This window comes from Protopterus annectens, chromosome 2.part2 (assembly GCF_019279795.1).
Source record: "Protopterus annectens isolate FY-2018-M chromosome 2.part2, PAN1.0, whole genome shotgun sequence".
Lineage (NCBI taxonomy): Eukaryota > Metazoa > Chordata > Ceratodontiformes > Protopteridae > Protopterus > Protopterus annectens.
In genome coordinates, this window is record NC_056730.1 from 661,533,343 (window position 1) to 661,552,463 (window position 19,121).

Here is a 19,121-nt window from a genome sequence, read left to right on the forward strand (position 1 = left end):
GTCAGCATGGTAGGACAGGATTAATTTGATAACCTATAAAAATGAATGCATTTCCTGTTTCTGGTTAGACAAACTCTGTATTAGCACATTTTTGTCTCCTTGCTGCAAGATTAAAGTGCCTTAACCTGAACCTACCGTGTTTTGATCATTTTTAAAGTATATTTTTCCTTTGACAGATTGGTCCTTCGGACCGGAAACTTATCTCTCGCTCTGGACCTAGGTCAGAATTGGGCCTGGTGACATGCATCCATACGGAGAAGAGGCCAAATCGGCTCTTCTGTTTTGAAAGACCTCCGACTGAATTGTCATTCAAAGGAGGCCAGCCACTGTTTCTGATCTGGGATTGGCGGACGAGTCAATGATCCGGTGGATCAACTCATGGAAGGTCAGATAAGGAGGAATTACCTTATTTCTGTTTTAAGATCAGGGACTAAGTACAGAACTGTTTTTTGTCAGGTAAATTTGCGTATGCAGATTAAGGACAGAAAAAGGGGTTACTGTTCTTTGTCATAGATCAGGGAAACAGAATAGGTAGACAGTTATTCTAGATAAACTGTGAAAAGGTATAGATTTGTGGTACCACATGATAGAAAGGGTTACGTAACAATTTACAGCTTAGCTAAGACACCAATGGGAAATCAGTGCACAAAAAGTTCCCGGGACACGCCCCTAACTGAAGACGCGAAGTATATGCAATTACAGCGTGCCGATAATGTTAAATATTACACCAAATGGGTCGATAAGTATAAATTTGAGGGTAATTTAGATAAACTTGCACTTAGGAAGCTTGTAAAACAGTCAAAAATAGACGGGAAAGGTCAATTAAAAAAGCAGAGACAATTAGGAGTCCCTCAGGCACATAGGTGGCTTGAGGAAGCAAATCGTAGGGAGCAGAGAATTAAAAAGTCAAAGACAATGTTCTTAGACAAAGAAGACAATAACGTAGTAATAGCAATGGCCCCTCTTTCGCCGCCTCCACTTCCGTTACCAGAATATGAAAAGAGTGGATGAGCTGATCCACCTCCGCTATACCCAGCTGTCCCTGCAAAAGCACAACTGTTTGTCAGGGATCCTATAGAGACTAGGTCTCGAACACGCGACTTGAGGAGGGAGATTGAATTAAATGAATTAAATAGAGCATCACAGGCTATGAGTGAAGAAGAGATGTGTCCGCTCATAGAAGTACCGAATCCTCAGGCAGGACAAGATCCGACTCTTTTGGTTTATAGACCGTGGACACCGGAAGATATCCGGAAAGCCACAGAAGGTATTCCCCACCCAAAAGTGAATTTTAGAAAATTTTTAGAAGACTTACAGGGTATGAGATTAAGTTACCATTTAAATGGAGAGGAAGTAGAAAAAGTAGTTAAACAAATTGTGGGTCCAGATTGGCACATGATTAGTGGTGACTGGAATCCTCGTGACGCACAACGTAGACCACTCCCACATACTAATGCAGAACTGGATGGCAGAGTGAAAGGTCTGACAGACCGAATCTCTGAAAAGTGGAAGCCTAGGGCTGATTGGACTTGCATTAATCAATGCATTCAACAGGAAGGTGAAACAGTTGATAGATATTATGCTAGACTGTTAGAGTGTTTTAATAATCACTGTGGAATGCAGATACCAGAAAACCAGACACATGATTCCTCATATGAACAACAGTTAAAGAACGCATTCTTGAAGGGTAATATAACTCCCATTAGTAGCTTTATTACGAAGCATATGGTAGATCATCGAACAAGTAGATTACAGCCATTACTTGAATATGCTAGACATGCAGAAAGACATTTTAATAGTAAAAAGAAAAAGAAAACTCAAGTATTTTTGGCAGAAGATGGGTCAGAAGTATTTGTAGTACAAACTGGGAAAAAGGGTAAGAAAAATACCCAGGGAAATAAACAATCTGACAAACGATCAGAAGATTTCGAGGAAAGAAAGAAAAAGGGTGAGTGTTTTAAGCGGAAAAAGGAGATTTAGTGAGGGATTGCAGGCTAAACAAGAAGGCGACTACAGAAAATAAGGAGGATGAGGAATGACTATATGATAGTCAGGAATCATTGGGAGAGAGTGAGCAGGGAAAGGTAAGTGTAAATGTGATAGCAGGAGAACAGGATGTGACACAAGGGGTAGAGGATGTATATGAATACGCAGACATAGAAGAAAATGAAATTTTACACCTAGTGCTTTTGAGCTTAGAGCTTTACTTAGCAGACACAAAACCAGAAGTGACGCTTCTGGTAGAGGGGAGGGAAGTTAAATTTTTGTGTGACTCGGGCTTCACGAACCCTGATACACCCTTCCAAACTACTGGAAGATACAGAATCACCAGATTATATACTAGTGAAAGCAGCTAATGGACAGCTGTATCGGGAGCCACTCTCCCGTGACATAACAATAATAGACCCCGTTTCAGGGATGACTCAGAAAAGTAAAATTGTAGTTTCTGCAAAATGCCCAGTAAATCTTTTGGGTAGAGATTTGGCATAGCCATAGTTCCAACCATGCAGGGTATGGAAGCACAGCGACAAATGGACACTTCTGTAGTGCGACCGTAGAGTGAAATGTATTATTGGTACAGCCAGGACTTGGTTATGACTGGTCCGGAGGCAGTAACTGAAGAACTGATGAACGTAGCCGTCAGCAAGTTCCCCTCCCTTAAAATTGACAAACAGCATTTGCTGCATTGTACTCTATATTACTGTAATAGACCAGGACCTGATAAAGATTATGAACAAGAACTGTTTCAGAACCATGCAAACAGGCTAGTATTGTGAAACTTGTACTGGGATGCAGAAGGGAACAGTGTAGCAAGCTGTTCATTGCCCCAGGAATTTTTAGCACTTTACAAATCTAATCGACTGCGACATGTTAGTTTGACTAAGAACAAAACTTTAAAATGGGCAGACTTAGGTGAAAAAGTCACAAGGTGGGAAAAGCAGACAGAATTAGAGCTCTCCGAACAGGGAGTACAGAAACAGAAATTGAATTGGATTACACAGACACACCCAGCTGTACACTCACAGGCTAGTGAGAATAGCTGAGTATTACTCTTATTGGAAGAAGAGGAAAAAGCCTTGCGAGACATACCAGATATTCTCTGGTCAGCAGGGAAATCAGATGTAGGACTAATACAAACAGCAGGACCAGTTACCATAACGCCAAAGTCAGCATTTACGCCCCAGAAAAGACAGTATCCCTTGAGAAAAGATGCAGAGGTAGGAATCAAGCCTATCATAGCAGCCTTCCTTAAGGAAGGAGTCTTAATAGAATCTCCTGATTCACCATGTAATACACCTTTATTTCCTGTCAAGAAAGCAAACGGGGAATGGTGTATGGTCCAAGACTTACAAGCTGTGAATAATGCAGTTATACCCAGGGCACCAATGGTGCCAGATCCACACACCTTACTGAATGATTTAAAGCCAGAACAAAAATATTTTTCAGTGGTAGACATTAGTAATGCATTTTTCTCGATACCGATACACCCTGACAGCCAATATTGGTTTGCATTTACATTTCAGGGAAAGCGGTACACATATACCAGACTACCACAGGGATATTGTGAAAGTCCAACAATATTTGCAGAGGAAATGGCAAGCAACCTGGCGGGATTTATCCCACCGAAAGGTAGTCAGATTCTACTTTATGTAGACGACATTCTGCTGGCAGCCCCCACCCAGCAAGAATGCAAAGAGGACACGATAGCTTTATTACAATTTTTAGCTACTCAAGGTCACAAAGTAAACAAAGACAAGTTACAGCTTTGGAGAAAACAAGTTAAGTACTTGGGATATGTAATATCCAAAGAAGGTAGAATATTAGATGAAGACAGAAAAACAGCAATTCTACAAGCACCTAGACCAACTACCAAGAAGGAAATGATGTCCTTCCTGGGAACTACTAATTTTTGTCGGAGTTGGATACCAAACTATGCTTTGGAATTTGCTCCACTGGCCGACTTAATATTTAAAAAGCCGAAGGCAGCACAAGATTTATTACAATGGACACCTGAAGCAGAAGCAGCTTTCTGTAAGCTGAAACAATTGATAGCATCATCCTTAGTTTTAGGATTACCAAACTATAACAAGCAGTTTATCCAAACTATAGATTGTAAGCAAGGTTATATGACATCAGTATTGACACAGCAACATGGGGACAAACAACGCCCCATAGCTTACTATTCATCACAGTTAGACCCAGTGGCGCGATCCTTGCCCCACTGTGTACAAGCAGTAGTTGCAGCTGCAATGGCAGTGCAGGCTTCAGCCTCAGTAGTGTTATTCCACCCTCTCACACTGAGAGTGCCTCATGCAGTCGCAATTATTTTACTGCAAGAAAAAGTAGCATATCTTTCTCCAGCTAGGCATCTTTCCTGTATGACCATACTGTTGAGCCAACCTCACATGACAATTGAACGATGCACAACTTTGAATCCGTCAACTTTGCTTCCAACCCCTGCAGATGGCAAACCACACTGCTGCCTGCAGGAGATTGAACAAAAAACACTACCTAGACAAGACCTTACGGATGTTCCCTTGGATGATGCCGAAGTGACATGCTATGTGGACGGCTCGTGCAGGAGGGGTCCTACAGGACAGAACCTAGTAGGGTATGCAGTCGTTTCGGATACTGAAACTTTAGAAGCAAAATCTTTACCACACAACTTATCTGCACAAGCAGCAGAATTGATTGCCTTAACAAGGGCATGTACCTTAGCAAAAGGTAAGAAAGTGAACATTTATACTGACAGTCAGTATGCTTTTTCTACTGTACATGTTTTTGCGCAACAGTGGAAAAATAGAGGAATGATAACATCTACTGGTAAACCGATCAATCATGCGCAACTTATTTTAGATTTGTTAGATTCAATTCAGTTACCTAAAAAAGTAGCTATTTGCAAATGCGTAGCTCATACAAAACAACAGGATAGAATTTCAAAAGGTAATGCACGGGCTGATACAGCTGCAAAGCAGGCAGCCTCAGCCACAGAAACTTTTCTTTTAAGTGAGGAATTACAACCCTCAGAGATTTTAGATTTAGAAATGTTAAAAACAATGCAGACACTTACTACAAATATTGAGAAACAAAAGTGGATAAAACGAGGAGCAATCCTCGAAAAGGGACTGTACATTTCCAAGGAAAAGAAACCGATTTTGCCATCTAATTTGTTTAGATATGCAGCGTTGTTGAGCCATGGGCAGAGCCATGTCTCAACAGGGCGGATGGTACAGTTAGTGAAATGAGTGTTTACAACCTACGGGTTTACAAACTATACAAAAAATTTTTGTGCAGCATGCCATGTTTGTAACAAGCATCATGCACAGGGGCGTTGAAGCCTAAGCAAGGGAATTTTCCTACACCACCATATCTGTTCCATACTATCTGTATGGATTTCAAAGAATTGAATAAATGTGAGAATAAGAAGCATTGCCTTGTTATTATAGACATGTTTTCCAAATGGGTAGAAGCGTTTCCAACTAAAAATCCAGATGCAGCTACTGTTGCAAAGGTCCTCGTTAAAGAAATTATACCTAGATTTGGTATACCGGAAAAGATTTATAGTGATAACGGGACACATTTCGTGAACCAAACAATCCAACAACTCAGTCGTTATTTTGGGATATCGTTAAAGAACCACTGTGCGTACCACCCTCAATCTGCAGGGCTAGTAGAGAGGCACAATGGGGTATTGAAGAATAAACTTAGGAAGTTGATAGAAGAGACACAGAAAAACTGGGTGCACTGTTTGCCTTTAGCACTGTTGAGTATGAGAACTGTTCCAAATGTAAAGGGATTAACTCCTTTTGAAACTTTGTTTGGGAGGGCATATTATACACCTTAGTGGAAACCTCTCATGTCTACAGAGCAGGAGGCTGACAGTTCACTTGCAGGATATATGAGGCGATTTTTGAATAACAAACTTTTGCAGTTAAATTCTGTTTCAGATAAAGAGCAATCGAAATCGGAAGCACCAGTAGCCCCAGGCACCTGGGTCTGGGTGAAGATTGTGAAACGGAAGAATTGGAGTTCTCCGAAGTGGGAAGGTCCATACCAGGTACTACTGTCGACACCCACTGCAGTCAAGATCGCAGAGCGAGCTTCCTGGATTCATTTGACGCACTGTAAACTGGTTAAAAACTTTGAATTGGACAAAAACTTTGTTACTGTTGCACAACAAGAACAAAATGGCCAGATACAGAGTGAGTAGAGACATTGAGCAACCTCAGAAAACTTGTATGATTGTTTTTATTGCAATATTGATCACACTGTTCTTTTTGCTGTGGCCGTTCCTTTTTCCTGCCACAAAGGTTGAACTGATTAGACGTAATGAACCAAACATAGACTGGCATCCGAACTTTAACACTTAATAGGCAATTACACGTGTGTACGCAAAGACTTTTAATGTTTCGAACTGCTGAGTCTGTATGGCCATACCAACAGCATACGGGGGTTTATTAATGACTGCTATCCCCCTAGGGGTCAATGAGACCTGGGAAAATCTGTTTTTTGACACAGTCGCTATTAAAGCACAAGATAAGGTAGCACTGTATTTACCTGTGACACAAAAAGAATTGTATGTTTTTATAAAAATGACTCCATCCAAGTTGGATGGAGTAAATGCAATGTTACAGTACAGTATAAATGTTATAGAAAACCAAATGATTTGAGTGGATCTTGTAGTACAGATTATGACTCATTTTTGAAATCTATGCATAAAACTCTTGATCAGGTACAGCACAATCCTGTACTTTTCAAACAGTTATCAGTGATAGAGAGGAAAATGTTTCATGCAGGGCAGTCATTTCGTAACAAAGTTATAACTAAGGTAGAAGACTGTTATTTTGTATGTAGTAAAAAGGCACATAAATGGTTACCTGAGAATTGGTCTGGCAGTTGTTTTTTGGGGTACCTGGTTCCGGCCATCCGACATACTGCAGTTTTGCCTCAGGGGAGTATTCGAAATACTCGAGATGTAACCAAAAAGACTGTTAAGAAACCTGAGAATCCAGTGGGACAAATCGAAGCAGGGTGGAAAGACCATCGTAATGTGGGAACCAAATGTGTGCACATGGACTTGAGTGATGCTGTTATATCCTGGGCAGGTATATCACCCATGTATGGCGGAGTTAAATCAATATGGGAGCTGCGAAAACTGTCCAAACTTCTCGAAATAATGAGTAATGCGACTTTTTCTGCCCTTGAACTGATAACTGATGAACTGAATGCCATGAGAACTGTAGTGCTTCAAAACCGAATGGCTCTTGACTTCACCCTAGCGGCGAGAGGTGGAACTTGAGCTTTAATCAAAGAAGAATGCTGTGCATTCATTCCTGACCATCAGCATGAGATCAATGACCATCTCGAGGTGATTCAGCAAGTGTCGGCCATGACCAAACCAGGCCCAAACCCTCTGACAGAGTTTTTCCAGAATGCCTTCGGGGCTCCATTTTAATAAACATATTGATTGCTATTGGGGTAGGATTACTCCTAATAGGAGTTTGTATTTGTTATGAATCCCTGCATGAAGAAATTAATTAAAGAATTCATAGATATATCCGTATCTTAGACTATGTATCAAAGTACTGAATTTGAAGAGCTGCTAGAATGCGAGACACTTTCATAAAAGTTTAAACTGAATGACTTTCTTAACTGCAAATCCTGAATGGAAGAGGTTAGGAAAAGAAGCAAGCTGTTTATCCTTTTTTGAAAATAGAATAAAAAGTATTAACAGGAGGGAGATGTTAGAAAAATATGTATTAATGTGTGTATGCTTAATGCCAAATTAATAATCAAGTGTTTTTAATATGCTTTTCATTCTATTTTTCATGCGCTGTGTTGTATACAAACTGAGTTTCATATGAGACTGAAAAAAGATGCTTTTTGGAAACTGCAGCATGCTTACTGAAACTTGCAAGTTGCCCTCTGACCTAGTAACTGCTAGCACAGCAATATTCTTGTTTATGCCTTGTGGAAATGTACTTGAGAAGCAGGTGTTTATCTGCTAGGTCAGAAGCATATGAATGAACAATACTCTATATTATAAATGTAATGATTCTAGACAAACAGCCTTGTCCAGAGGATGGGAACCTCTGCAGCTGCAGTAATTTAGAGATAAGGTAGACAAAGGATTATTAGAGAAATGAACTGCTAGCATTGTGCTTGATTTAGCCGTAGTATCTTGAATGTAACATAGCAAGTATCTAACTGAAAGTAACCAAGGCCATGTTGTTTTCCTCAGGAAGTTTCACACAAAAATTGTTTAAATCAGCAGAAATTCATGGGAAAGATGGCCAGCAGATGATGGTGAAAAGGTGGTAATCTGTTACGTCAGCATGGTAGAACAGGATTAATTTGATAACCTATAAAAATGAATGCATTTCCTGTTTCTGGTTAGACAAACTCTGTATTAGCACATTTTTGTCTCCTTGCTGCAAGATTAAAGTGCCTTAACCTGAACCTACCATGTTTTGATCATTTTAAAGTATATTTTTCCTTTGACAGACCTTTGCTGAAGGTCGCTTCCAAAGAACAGTATTCTCAGAAGTCCACCACCCCACTTATACTGCACTGCAGTGTCAGTGGTGGAAAATTAATCCAAGTACTTGGTGTGGGAAAAGAACACACAGTCTTCTGCAACAAATGCAAGTGTGCTACTTGTTGAGCTACTGGGATGAATTGATCAGATTTATCTTTTAACTGTGATGTCACATTCTAAAGTTGCATAAAAAACTATTTCTACTAGTGAATTTTATCGTAGCTTGAAAAGTCTTTTAATAGCAGAACTACTTGGTGCATGATGTTTTGCCACATTTGCAACAGAATAAATTAAGAAGAAAGAACTATTTTGGGCACTGTTCAACACTGTTTCTTAATATTATATGTTCTCCCTAGACTATTTTACTATTCACTGGAAGATTTAGGCGTTGGCACAAGGATATCACATCCCTCTTTCTGCAAACCTGTGGTACAACCTAGCACCAAAAACATAAGAAAAATTTTTTTTTTGTACTGTTTCAGTTTAAATTGGAAAATCTACTGCCAAAGTAGTACACAGTTCACAGCATTCTGTTTTGGTGGTACATTTTCCATTTCAACCCACAGGTGTTTTACATACTTATTTTTCTTTACATTCAGTGTCATAAATCACAACTGGAGAAAAAGTTGGAGGTGCCAGTTAGGTGACTGATCTTAATATCATTAATGACTCCTCCAACTGAGTCTCCCATTATGACTGACAAAGCACTCAAGAGGGAGATTGAAAGAAACATCTTGTAATGGACTAGAAGATTAAAAAACAAACTTACAATTAGCAGTAATTTGAACTATAGAGTACATAAAGTAGCCGGGACATTTGCTCCAACCTGGTAATTGACCCAACTCGCTGATCCCAGCAGCATGAACAGCAGCACCTGTCAAGAACATGGTTTTTGTTTCAGTCCTGGTCAGAAACGGTCCTTGCTGCAGCACTAGTCATAACTGTCCATTGAAGAGTTTTGTGTGTGTGTGTGTGTGTGTGTGTGTGTGTGTGTGTGAGTGTGAGTGTGAGTGTGTGAGTGTGAGTGTGAGTGTGAGTGTGTGTGTGTGTGTGTGTGTGTGTGTGTGTGTGTGTGTGTGTGTGTGTGTGTGTGTGTGCGCGCGCGCAAGTCTGTGGACCTCCACAAACATTCCATAATTTAGCTTGGACTTCCTAAAATGTGTAATTTTCTGGTAAATCACTTCGGATTATAGTCATTCAAGAATTTCAAAGTTCTTATTGATCAGAAAATGAAACAGTTCTGACTTTACCTCATACTGATACCCTGTCCTCCCTTTTTATCTATTTGTTAACCCATAAACCCACTTTTCAGGGACAGCCAAGGAGAACTGTCTGGTTAAGTGACTTGCTCAGAGTCATGCAGTAGGCAAATGCAGGTTAAAACAGTCAAACCCTGTACAACTGACTACAGGAAGCAGTTCATTAAGAGCTTAGATTTTTAATCCTCTACACTAACTGACAGACCTTCACTGAGTTCTTAATTTTCTGGTAAAACACAGTCAATAATGCAAGTCATTAGAGGGTTTCATAGTTCTTATTAATCAGAAAATGCATGTCATAGGAACATAGTTAACAGTATTACACAAGTGATCACAGGGATGATAAGAGGACTAGCCATGCACACATTAGGCACATTTAAAAGTACTTGCCACCCATTATGAGTCCTTAATAGTGCCCACTTCCCACATCAAGCAATGCCATCCATGATAACCCTGGTTTAAGTTGATGTCTACCTATCTACTCATCAAGACTAGCCTTAAAGGCAGACAAAATTGTAATTTGCTTGATCTGTATTGGTAACTTATTCCACAGGCTGGGAATATGATGAGTTAGAAACATATCCCCCTAGTAATTATTGTTTGTATGTTGGTGTAAATGTAATTCCCTAGTACAAGTGTTTGTAGAGCCACCAGTTTTGCTCAGAAATAGGAGGTCAAACAAGATTGGGTCTTTCATAACTCAAAAGGCGATACACAGGTCATCTTGGGGAAGCCATTAGGCTAGTGAGTATAAAGAAAGTAATCCTAATCTATCAGGACAGTTGAAGGATTTAAAGTTTTTAATTTTATGGTTAAAAATGACTGCGGCCTTTCTAATTGAACAATATATATTAGGATATGTACATACCAAAGGGATAAATGTATTCAGTGATGGGTCTGATAAAGGAAGAGTACAGTGATAAGATGACATTTTTAGATATTGAAGATATTCCCTTGGAAATTAATTGGGCTAGATAGAAGGATTTCTTGATTACAATGGAAAAATAGTGACTGAATGAGAAGGAGTTGCCCACATACGTACTCATGTCTCTTATAACCGTATTTGTTTAAAGACGTGTACCACTTTTAGCATATATGGTGGGAACAGTTCTTTTGTTAAACTTTACTCTGCTGCACTTACTTGCATGTAGCTTGAGACTGTTTTCAGTATTCCATGTAAGCGCATATTCTAAACCTTTAGTAGTAACAGACGAGCAGACAACTGTGCCTATCTTGTAGTCGTCAGCAAACTTGGTCAGATACACTTTCGAAATATTGTTTTGGATGTCTGTAAGGTGGGAAGTACCTTTGACTAAGAAAATTTGGTGATGTGATGCTCAATGAATCTGCATCAGTGATAAAAACCTGGCTTAGATCTTCATCGTCCAATTGCATGCCAAGGAAATCATCTTCTACAGAGCAACAATAGGATCATAGGAGATTACTAGGTTATTGACCCAGAGGTCATTTCAAGCCTACCCATTTATCCCAATGTAATAACATAGAAATGTTAGTCAATACCCAAGATTGCATTTAGCAATGATTGTCCGTGGCTAGGAGGGTTGTGGGTGCTCTTACCAGTAAGAACTTAATCTAATATGGTGCCTAGATAGGCTTAAATACCTGCACTAGTACTGACAAAGGTCACAGAGATCAAAGTGGTGAGGGCACTGCCATGTTCACTCTTCTGTCCTGGAAATTCTTTCTGTAGAAGATGTTATTTAATTTTAATTTGATGTTAATCATTTGTTAACCATATAAAGAACTAGACCCTCAATGACCTTTGTTTGGCTATGGCTTGGGCCATAAATTAGTGTAGCCAATCAACAAGCATATATGTTTTGGGAGGTGGAAGGAAAGTGAAGTAACTAAAGGAAAAAAAAACAAATACACTTGGAAAACAGGCAGACTTCACATACATAATAACCAGAAGTCAGGACTGAATCCTGGACCCTGCAGCTATAAATGCAGAGATCTTGATCAGAACCATCATGCTTCTGTACGCCACTTTCTAAGTTAGAAGAAGATTACACTTTTTGATTCTTCTTATTCCTGTTCCACTTATTTTGTTTTTATTTTTGGACTCTGGGTTTAGCTGCCATACTGGCAGGACTTGCTCTTTCTGCTCCTTAAGTTTAAAAGATTACTCCATCAGAACTAGATTTTATTTTCTCTCAAATTTACCTAGCTTTTTTCTGCAAAAAAAGGGCTTTAGTGCGTTAAGTCTAAAAAATAAACAGAATGGTAGTCATAAGCTGCAGTTTGTCTGACATTCTTACTAATAACCTATGTGGAAATCCTCACTGTGTTACAATAAAACTCTTTCAAACCAATGTAGAATACCCTATTCTATTAGTAAAGAGAAATATTATATTATATTTAGAGAAATATATTTATCAACAATAACCAACAGTGACCAAAATGCTACAGAAAACGGTGTTAAGAAGAACTGAAGATGATGCCTGCAAAAGGTGTACTTGTGTAGAGTTTGTGCTAACTGAAACTGATGAAGCTTCAGAATGAAAAAGATAATGGTTTCAAGTACGGAAATGCCTATGCCAATGCATAACTGATGCCAATGATAAGAAGCCTTTACATTAAGAATATTGTTACAAAAAATGAAAAACAGTAAAAGAAAATACATTTCATTGTTACCTATGTTGTATCATTTATAAACCATCTGCTTAGAATAATGTCCATGCAGTGTTTGAAGTATCCGCAGTCCTCTGTTTGTTTATACAATAACTAAAGCCGGGAAGAAAAAATGTCTGATATTCATTAAATGACCCCAAAATAAGTTTTAAAATGGGTCCCATGCTGTTGGCATAATGGTTAAGGTATTTACCTCACAGACGCAAAGTACAGGGTTTGAGTCTCACCTTTAAGAAACTGGCTAGGCTTAAAATGGTGTGTGAGGGTAGCTAGCCTAGTACTTACCTATGAGCTTAAATAATAATATCAGGGGGAACCTTACCAAGTTACAGAAAACTGAAAATAAAATAATAATCTTTGCCAGCATGAACAATGTAAAACTGCATACATCTAATTACCTTACCTGTTTTGTGCACAGCCTGAGCCAATCTTTGACTCCTTCTTCCTCGAGGGAACAGCCAATGAATACCAGAAAACAATCCTGATGCAAACTGCTATTCACGGCAGCAGGAGGAACTGGTCCCTCCTGCACTGGGGTTAAACTTAGTGTACTGGTTAAACTGTTGTGACAGATGCTGATAATCTTCTCAGAATCTGAGGACAAAATCACACAAAAAAGAGAAAGCTGAAAATACAAAATACTGTGGAAGATGATAAAAAATATATAGCTATCATGAACATCATCAATTCATTCACTTTACCCATTTGAAGGCCACAATGGAGCCAGCGCCAATTGAGACATTTGGTAAATACCAGGGAAACAAGCTAACCCTGCAGAGGACATCAGTCAATCAGAGAATGTGCACACATATTTACTATCACAAAGCACACATAACATACACACATATACATATACATATATATATATATATATATATATATATATATATATATATATACATATATATTTACTATTGTTTGTTCGAACGGCAAAACATTTGCCGTTCAAAACAACTAAAAGTAAAACCGAACACAAACATTCCAAACGGCCACAATGTCGACCCAAATGCTCAACATATTTGAGTCGACATTGTTACCGAAACCATCACACGATAGCCGTATAGGAGATGATGTAAATCAGACTCCTATATGACATATCACGTTTTTCAGGGGGAACAAGCCACCCTGCGCACCCCCCTACTAATGTATTCTAACTCCAAGATAGCACTACAGTGGGGATATGGATGAATTTCCAATCCCCACTGTACCGCGATCTCTGTGCAGACAGTCGAATACACTTATGCGAATGCACTACTGCATTCACATAAGTGTGTTCGACTATCCCATCCATTTAAATTTTGTGTACGACATTCTGATTTTTGGCAGCAGTGCTACCGACAGAATGTCGTTCGCACAAACGATAGTAAACCATATATATATATATATATATATATATATATATATATATATATATATATACACACACACATATATATATATATATATATATATATATATATATATATACATACATACATAGAGAAGCGAGAGAGAGATGACAGATATATAGACATATCTAAACATATATATATATATATATATATATATATATATATGTGTGTGTGTGTGTATATATAAAGAGATATGTATACACACACACACACACACACACACACACACACACACACACACACACACACTATAGGAAATTCGAAGGATTTCCAAATGACCTACATAATGTCTTTGGGATGTCAAACAAAACTACAGCACTTGGTAAAAACCCTTGTAGGACCAGAAAGATATCCATACTCCACTAAGAAGTCACCCCATTTGGGAACAAACCTGGAAAACTATGCACTTTGATGAGCCGCTACTACACCAACATGAATAAGTGTTAAAGTAATAAAAATTTCATTGAAATTGTACTGAATTATCCCTTTAAGTACAAATGCATCACTCTGATTGCTTGACCTCTGCAATGCAGTGTCCCAAGTAAATGACTTGAAACTTTGAGCAATGTTTTTTTTAGATTGCATGCAAATGGGCAGAATACACTGCTCATCCCAACATTTGAATTCTAGCTGCCAGGTCCAGTCAAGAATTTCATCATGAAGCTTAACAAACTTATCAAATGTCCTTACATTTGGTTCGGAATTTAACTCTGCTCCTTATAAAATCTGTTGCTCTGAGCCAGAAAAAGGAAGGTTATAGTTAATACATAAGGGCAGACATCACTGCTACAATCTTCACCATCTTCCAGAGCACTCTTGTTCAACCTAATTGTAAATGAAAATCAGCAACTTTAAAAACAAAAAAAAAGTAGTCAGTTGTGAATGGTCCTCAGCAGTAAATGGTTGAATCAGCCACGCAAGCGGTTACATAAGACATATTCAGGCTCCACTCACAGATGAACTATAAAGAAAGTATAGCTGTGTAACTTTCCATAATGGAGAATGTTTGAATAGATTGTTGTTGCAGTATTTTTCTCATCTAGGACTTCCCATGCAAAGGTCATGTTCATTTGTCTAACATTCTAAAGCTCAGGATCCTCCCTCCATGTGACACGTCTGCCTGAGGCATGCGTCAGCATGCTGGTATAAGAGGTACATACATCCATGCAATTTTCAGAGCTTTGTTGCCCTGACATAAAATAAGTTATATAGTAGATAACTTCCAAAATAAATGTGTGAGGCCTGAGGTTATAATATTAAAGGCAGGAGGCAATTTTGAGAGGAAATGACATTTTAGGGTGGGGAAATTTTGCTAGAAACAAACAGGTTACAGCAGGGATTATTATTAATAGTTGGGGACTAGAACTAGATTTGCAATAGTGAGGAAGTATTGCAAGGACATAGAAGGGAAAATGTATCAAGAGGATAGAGTTCTGAAGAAATTTATGAACATATTTGGTATGGAGGATGTGAATCTGGTAGCAGGGACTTAGAATGTGCATATTATTCCCCAATGAATGTAAATTATATTTCACAGGAACACGTGTATTTATTTCATAGTTCCCAGTCACCTACATTAAATAACTACTTTGAATTCTTTTTTTTTTCAAAACAGGTTTATTGTTTTAACATATAAGAGAAATATCATAACAATTTTATACAAGTAATTAAAAATAGGTATTATTATAATATTCAACAAAACAACTAAAGTATTTACAAAGACATCCACTACAATCAGATCAATTAATTAAACTAAAATACCGTGCTATTGAAATTAGAATTTTTTTAACAAATTTTGTAAATTATCCCATACAATATAATATGATGTTTTTCTAGTTGTTCTCATTCTAATTGTGCTTATTTCCATATGGCACATTATATTCATAACATTTTTAAATTCATTGAACGAAGTTAAAAAGAGCCTGCAAAAATTCATTAATTGACTTCCAGTATTCTTTCAACTTCATACAGTCATAAAACATATGAGCCCAGTCAGCATTAATTTCTACATTACATCTCTTACATAGATTATCTTTATTATTTATTTTATTCATCATCAAAGGTGTATAAAAATATCTATGTAAAAATTTCCATGTATAAAGTCTCCAGACAATGGAAGATGTAGTTCTATAAGCAGATTCCAATATATATTGTTTATCTTGTTGAGTTGGTGGGCCCCCATTAATAGAGGTGAAATAATTCCAGTATGAATCTACACTGTAAAAAGTTTCTTGTCTGATAATTTTATGTATATATGAAAGTTTACCTTTATCAGAAACTTTATGCTGTAAATTTAATATCAAGTAATCGATCAGTTTTGGAACAGATTCTTTAACTGTTATAGACATTAGATCTATTCTATCAATGAGATGTTGTCTAAAGATCTGAACCTCTAACCAGCAAGTTTCTCTTAGATCAAATTCTTGTTTTAAGAAATCTAGATTTTTAACTTTATTATCAGATATCAGCTGATACCAGTACTTTAGATCATTATCTATAGCTAAATGAGATCCTTCAGAAGTAGATGACATAAGCATACCCTGAGTATACATTATAGGGAATACAATAAAATTCCATTCCCTATACTTAGGGTGCATTAATATAAAGTTATGATAACTAATAATAATATTTAATGGGTAACAAACCATATGTTTAGGTGTAATAGGTGAAGTACAAAATTCCTTTAGCAACCACAACATGGAGATATTTACAATCATATTTTTATGTGTTAAGGAGATTTTCATGAAGTGCATACTAATTAGCTCCCAATAATCTTTCCATTTTGCGATATATGACTGATCTATTAATAAAGTAATAACTTTTATAATAGAAGAGATAATATATAAATTAAAGTCTGGAAAAGAAATACCCCCTTGAGACCAGCTATTAGTATGTTTCTTTAATGCAATCCTAGGTCTATTAGGTGCCCATAAGAAATTTAACATTAGTGTATTCAGTTTCTTGATAATTATTTTTGTAGGTGAAAGTATTATTGATTGTATTAAGTATAAAATCTTGGGGAATATTATCATTTTAATAATTGTAAGTCTCTCCTCCATAGTAAAAAACATATTATTCCAGATATTAAAAAGATTTTGCATATTAAGAAAACAGGTATTATAGTTATTATATATAATAGATTTAATATCTTTAGATAGTATTATACCTAAATAAGTTATCTGACCTGAATTGGGTACATATTTAGTAAAATCACTAATGAGAATATTTTTTCGTGTATATATAGGTAGTATTTTAGTTTTTTCTTCACTGAATATTAAACCAGAAATACTTTTAAAATTCATCATTTTATCAAATAAAGACTGCATAGAAGAATTAGATCCTGCTGATGTAATTAGAACATCATCTGCAAAAAGTTGAATTTTTGATGTATTTTCGTCTATTTCAAAACCCTCTATGTCAGTACTTTTTCTAATCAAATTAGCCCAAGGCTCCATTACTAAAGTGAATAATAGTGGAGAAAGTGGACATCCTTGCTTTGTACCTTTAAGAATGGGTATTTTTTGTGAAACATATGTTCCTACCTTAATATAAGCCAGCGTTCCTTTGTATAAATGCTCAATTAAATTTACAAATGCATCAGAGAAGTTTGTGAAGGTAAACAGATAGTCCCAACTTACTGAATCAAATGCTGAACCTATATCAAGACTAATAAGTGTTAAATCTTTCTTTTTCCTATTTGCAAAATCAATTAATGTTAAAGTTCTTCTTATATTATCAAAAGTATTTCTATTTACAATGAAGCCCGTCTGATCTATATCTATAATGCCGGGGATGATTGTCTTCAATCTATCAGCAAAAATACTCATAAACATTTTATAATCAACATTAAGTAATGAGATGGGTCGATATGAAGAACATCTAGTTGGATCTTTATTAGGTTTTAAAATTGGTGAAATAAATGTATATTGCCAAGATGGGGGGTTATTAACTCAGTTTGGGCCAAAATAAAACCTTATGTATTAATGAATATGTAGTTTTAGAAAGGATTTTATATATCTCTGGTATAATACCATCATTACCCGGTGCTTTGTTTGATTTAAGCTTATTTATTTGTGTAATAACTTCTGTATATGAAATACTCTTGTCCAATAGTTTAATCTGTTGTTTATTAAGCTTTTTATTCATGTTTGTGGTTATAAACTCCTTTATTTTATCTTTAGGTTCCATGTTAATGTTGTTATGGTTAATCTTGTGAAAGTGATTTCTAAATTCATCCAGTATTTCTGGTATACTAGAAACATTCTTCTTTTCCTTAGAGAAAAGATTTCTTTGATATGGTTTTGTTTATTCAATCTTTTGTTTTATTTTTAAGTCTATGTAAGTATTTGGGGCTTATTGAATAAGACAAAACTTATATTTCTCTAAAGTTATTTTAACTTTATGAGTTAAAATTTCTTTGTATTTCTCATTTAGTTTGTTTATTTCTTCAATAACTTTCTTGTCCATAATATTTTCTTTATTATTATGTTTATAAGAGTCTAATTTACTTTGAATATCTAACAATTCCTTATCCCAAGATTTCCTTTTATTATTATACCATCTGATACTTTGTCCATATAGATATGATTTTAAGGCATCCCAAACATAGACAATGGAGACTTCAGGAGTATTATTTATGTCTAGAAAATGTTGTACTTCTGAAAGTATATATTCTTTATAGTCTTTTAGCTGAGTTAAGTATGCTGGTATCCTTTTGATCTGAACATTATGAGTATTTTTATCATGAATTCAAAAACAATTGAGTTATGATCAGATATAGGACATGAAATGATTTTGGAATTAATTAAATCTGTTACCATCTGGTTAGAAATAAAGACCCTATCTATTTTTGAATAAGTTTTGTATCTGTTAGAAAAAAAGGTGTATGGTTATGATTTTGAATCTATCTGATTATTAATATCATTCAAATGATAAGAATTAGCAAAATCATTTAAATGTTTTGCATTAGATGTAATTCTTCTTTTCCTTATAGTGGTAGTATCACTTTCATGTAGTATACAATTAAAATCACCAGCTAAAATAATATCCCTATAGAGAATGATATGATCTAATCAAGATGATGTTTCACTGTATTAAAACCAATTCCAGGTATCCAATATACATTAATTAAAGTGTAAGTCTTCCCATTAATTTGTATTGTAACCATACAAAACATTCCTTTGTCATCCTGATAAGACTTAATGGTTTTAGGAATGGGCATACTTTTATTCCATAAAATAGCCACTCCTCATTTTTTCAGAGTATGCTCTGAACTGACCA

The 19,121-nt window shown here is 36.4% G+C and overlaps 1 protein-coding gene across 1 annotated transcript in view; it reads right to left on the minus strand.

The window, feature by feature from the left end:
* DNAAF9 (dynein axonemal assembly factor 9) overlaps positions 1–19,121 on the minus strand; it is a 2,711,795-nt gene that overhangs the window by 260,383 nt on the left and 2,432,291 nt on the right. Inside the window, exon 34 of the mRNA XM_044064082.1 lies at positions 12,854–13,044. Coding sequence (XP_043920017.1) covers positions 12,854–13,044 — 191 coding nt within the window. The remainder of the gene's footprint in view (positions 1–12,853; positions 13,045–19,121) is intronic.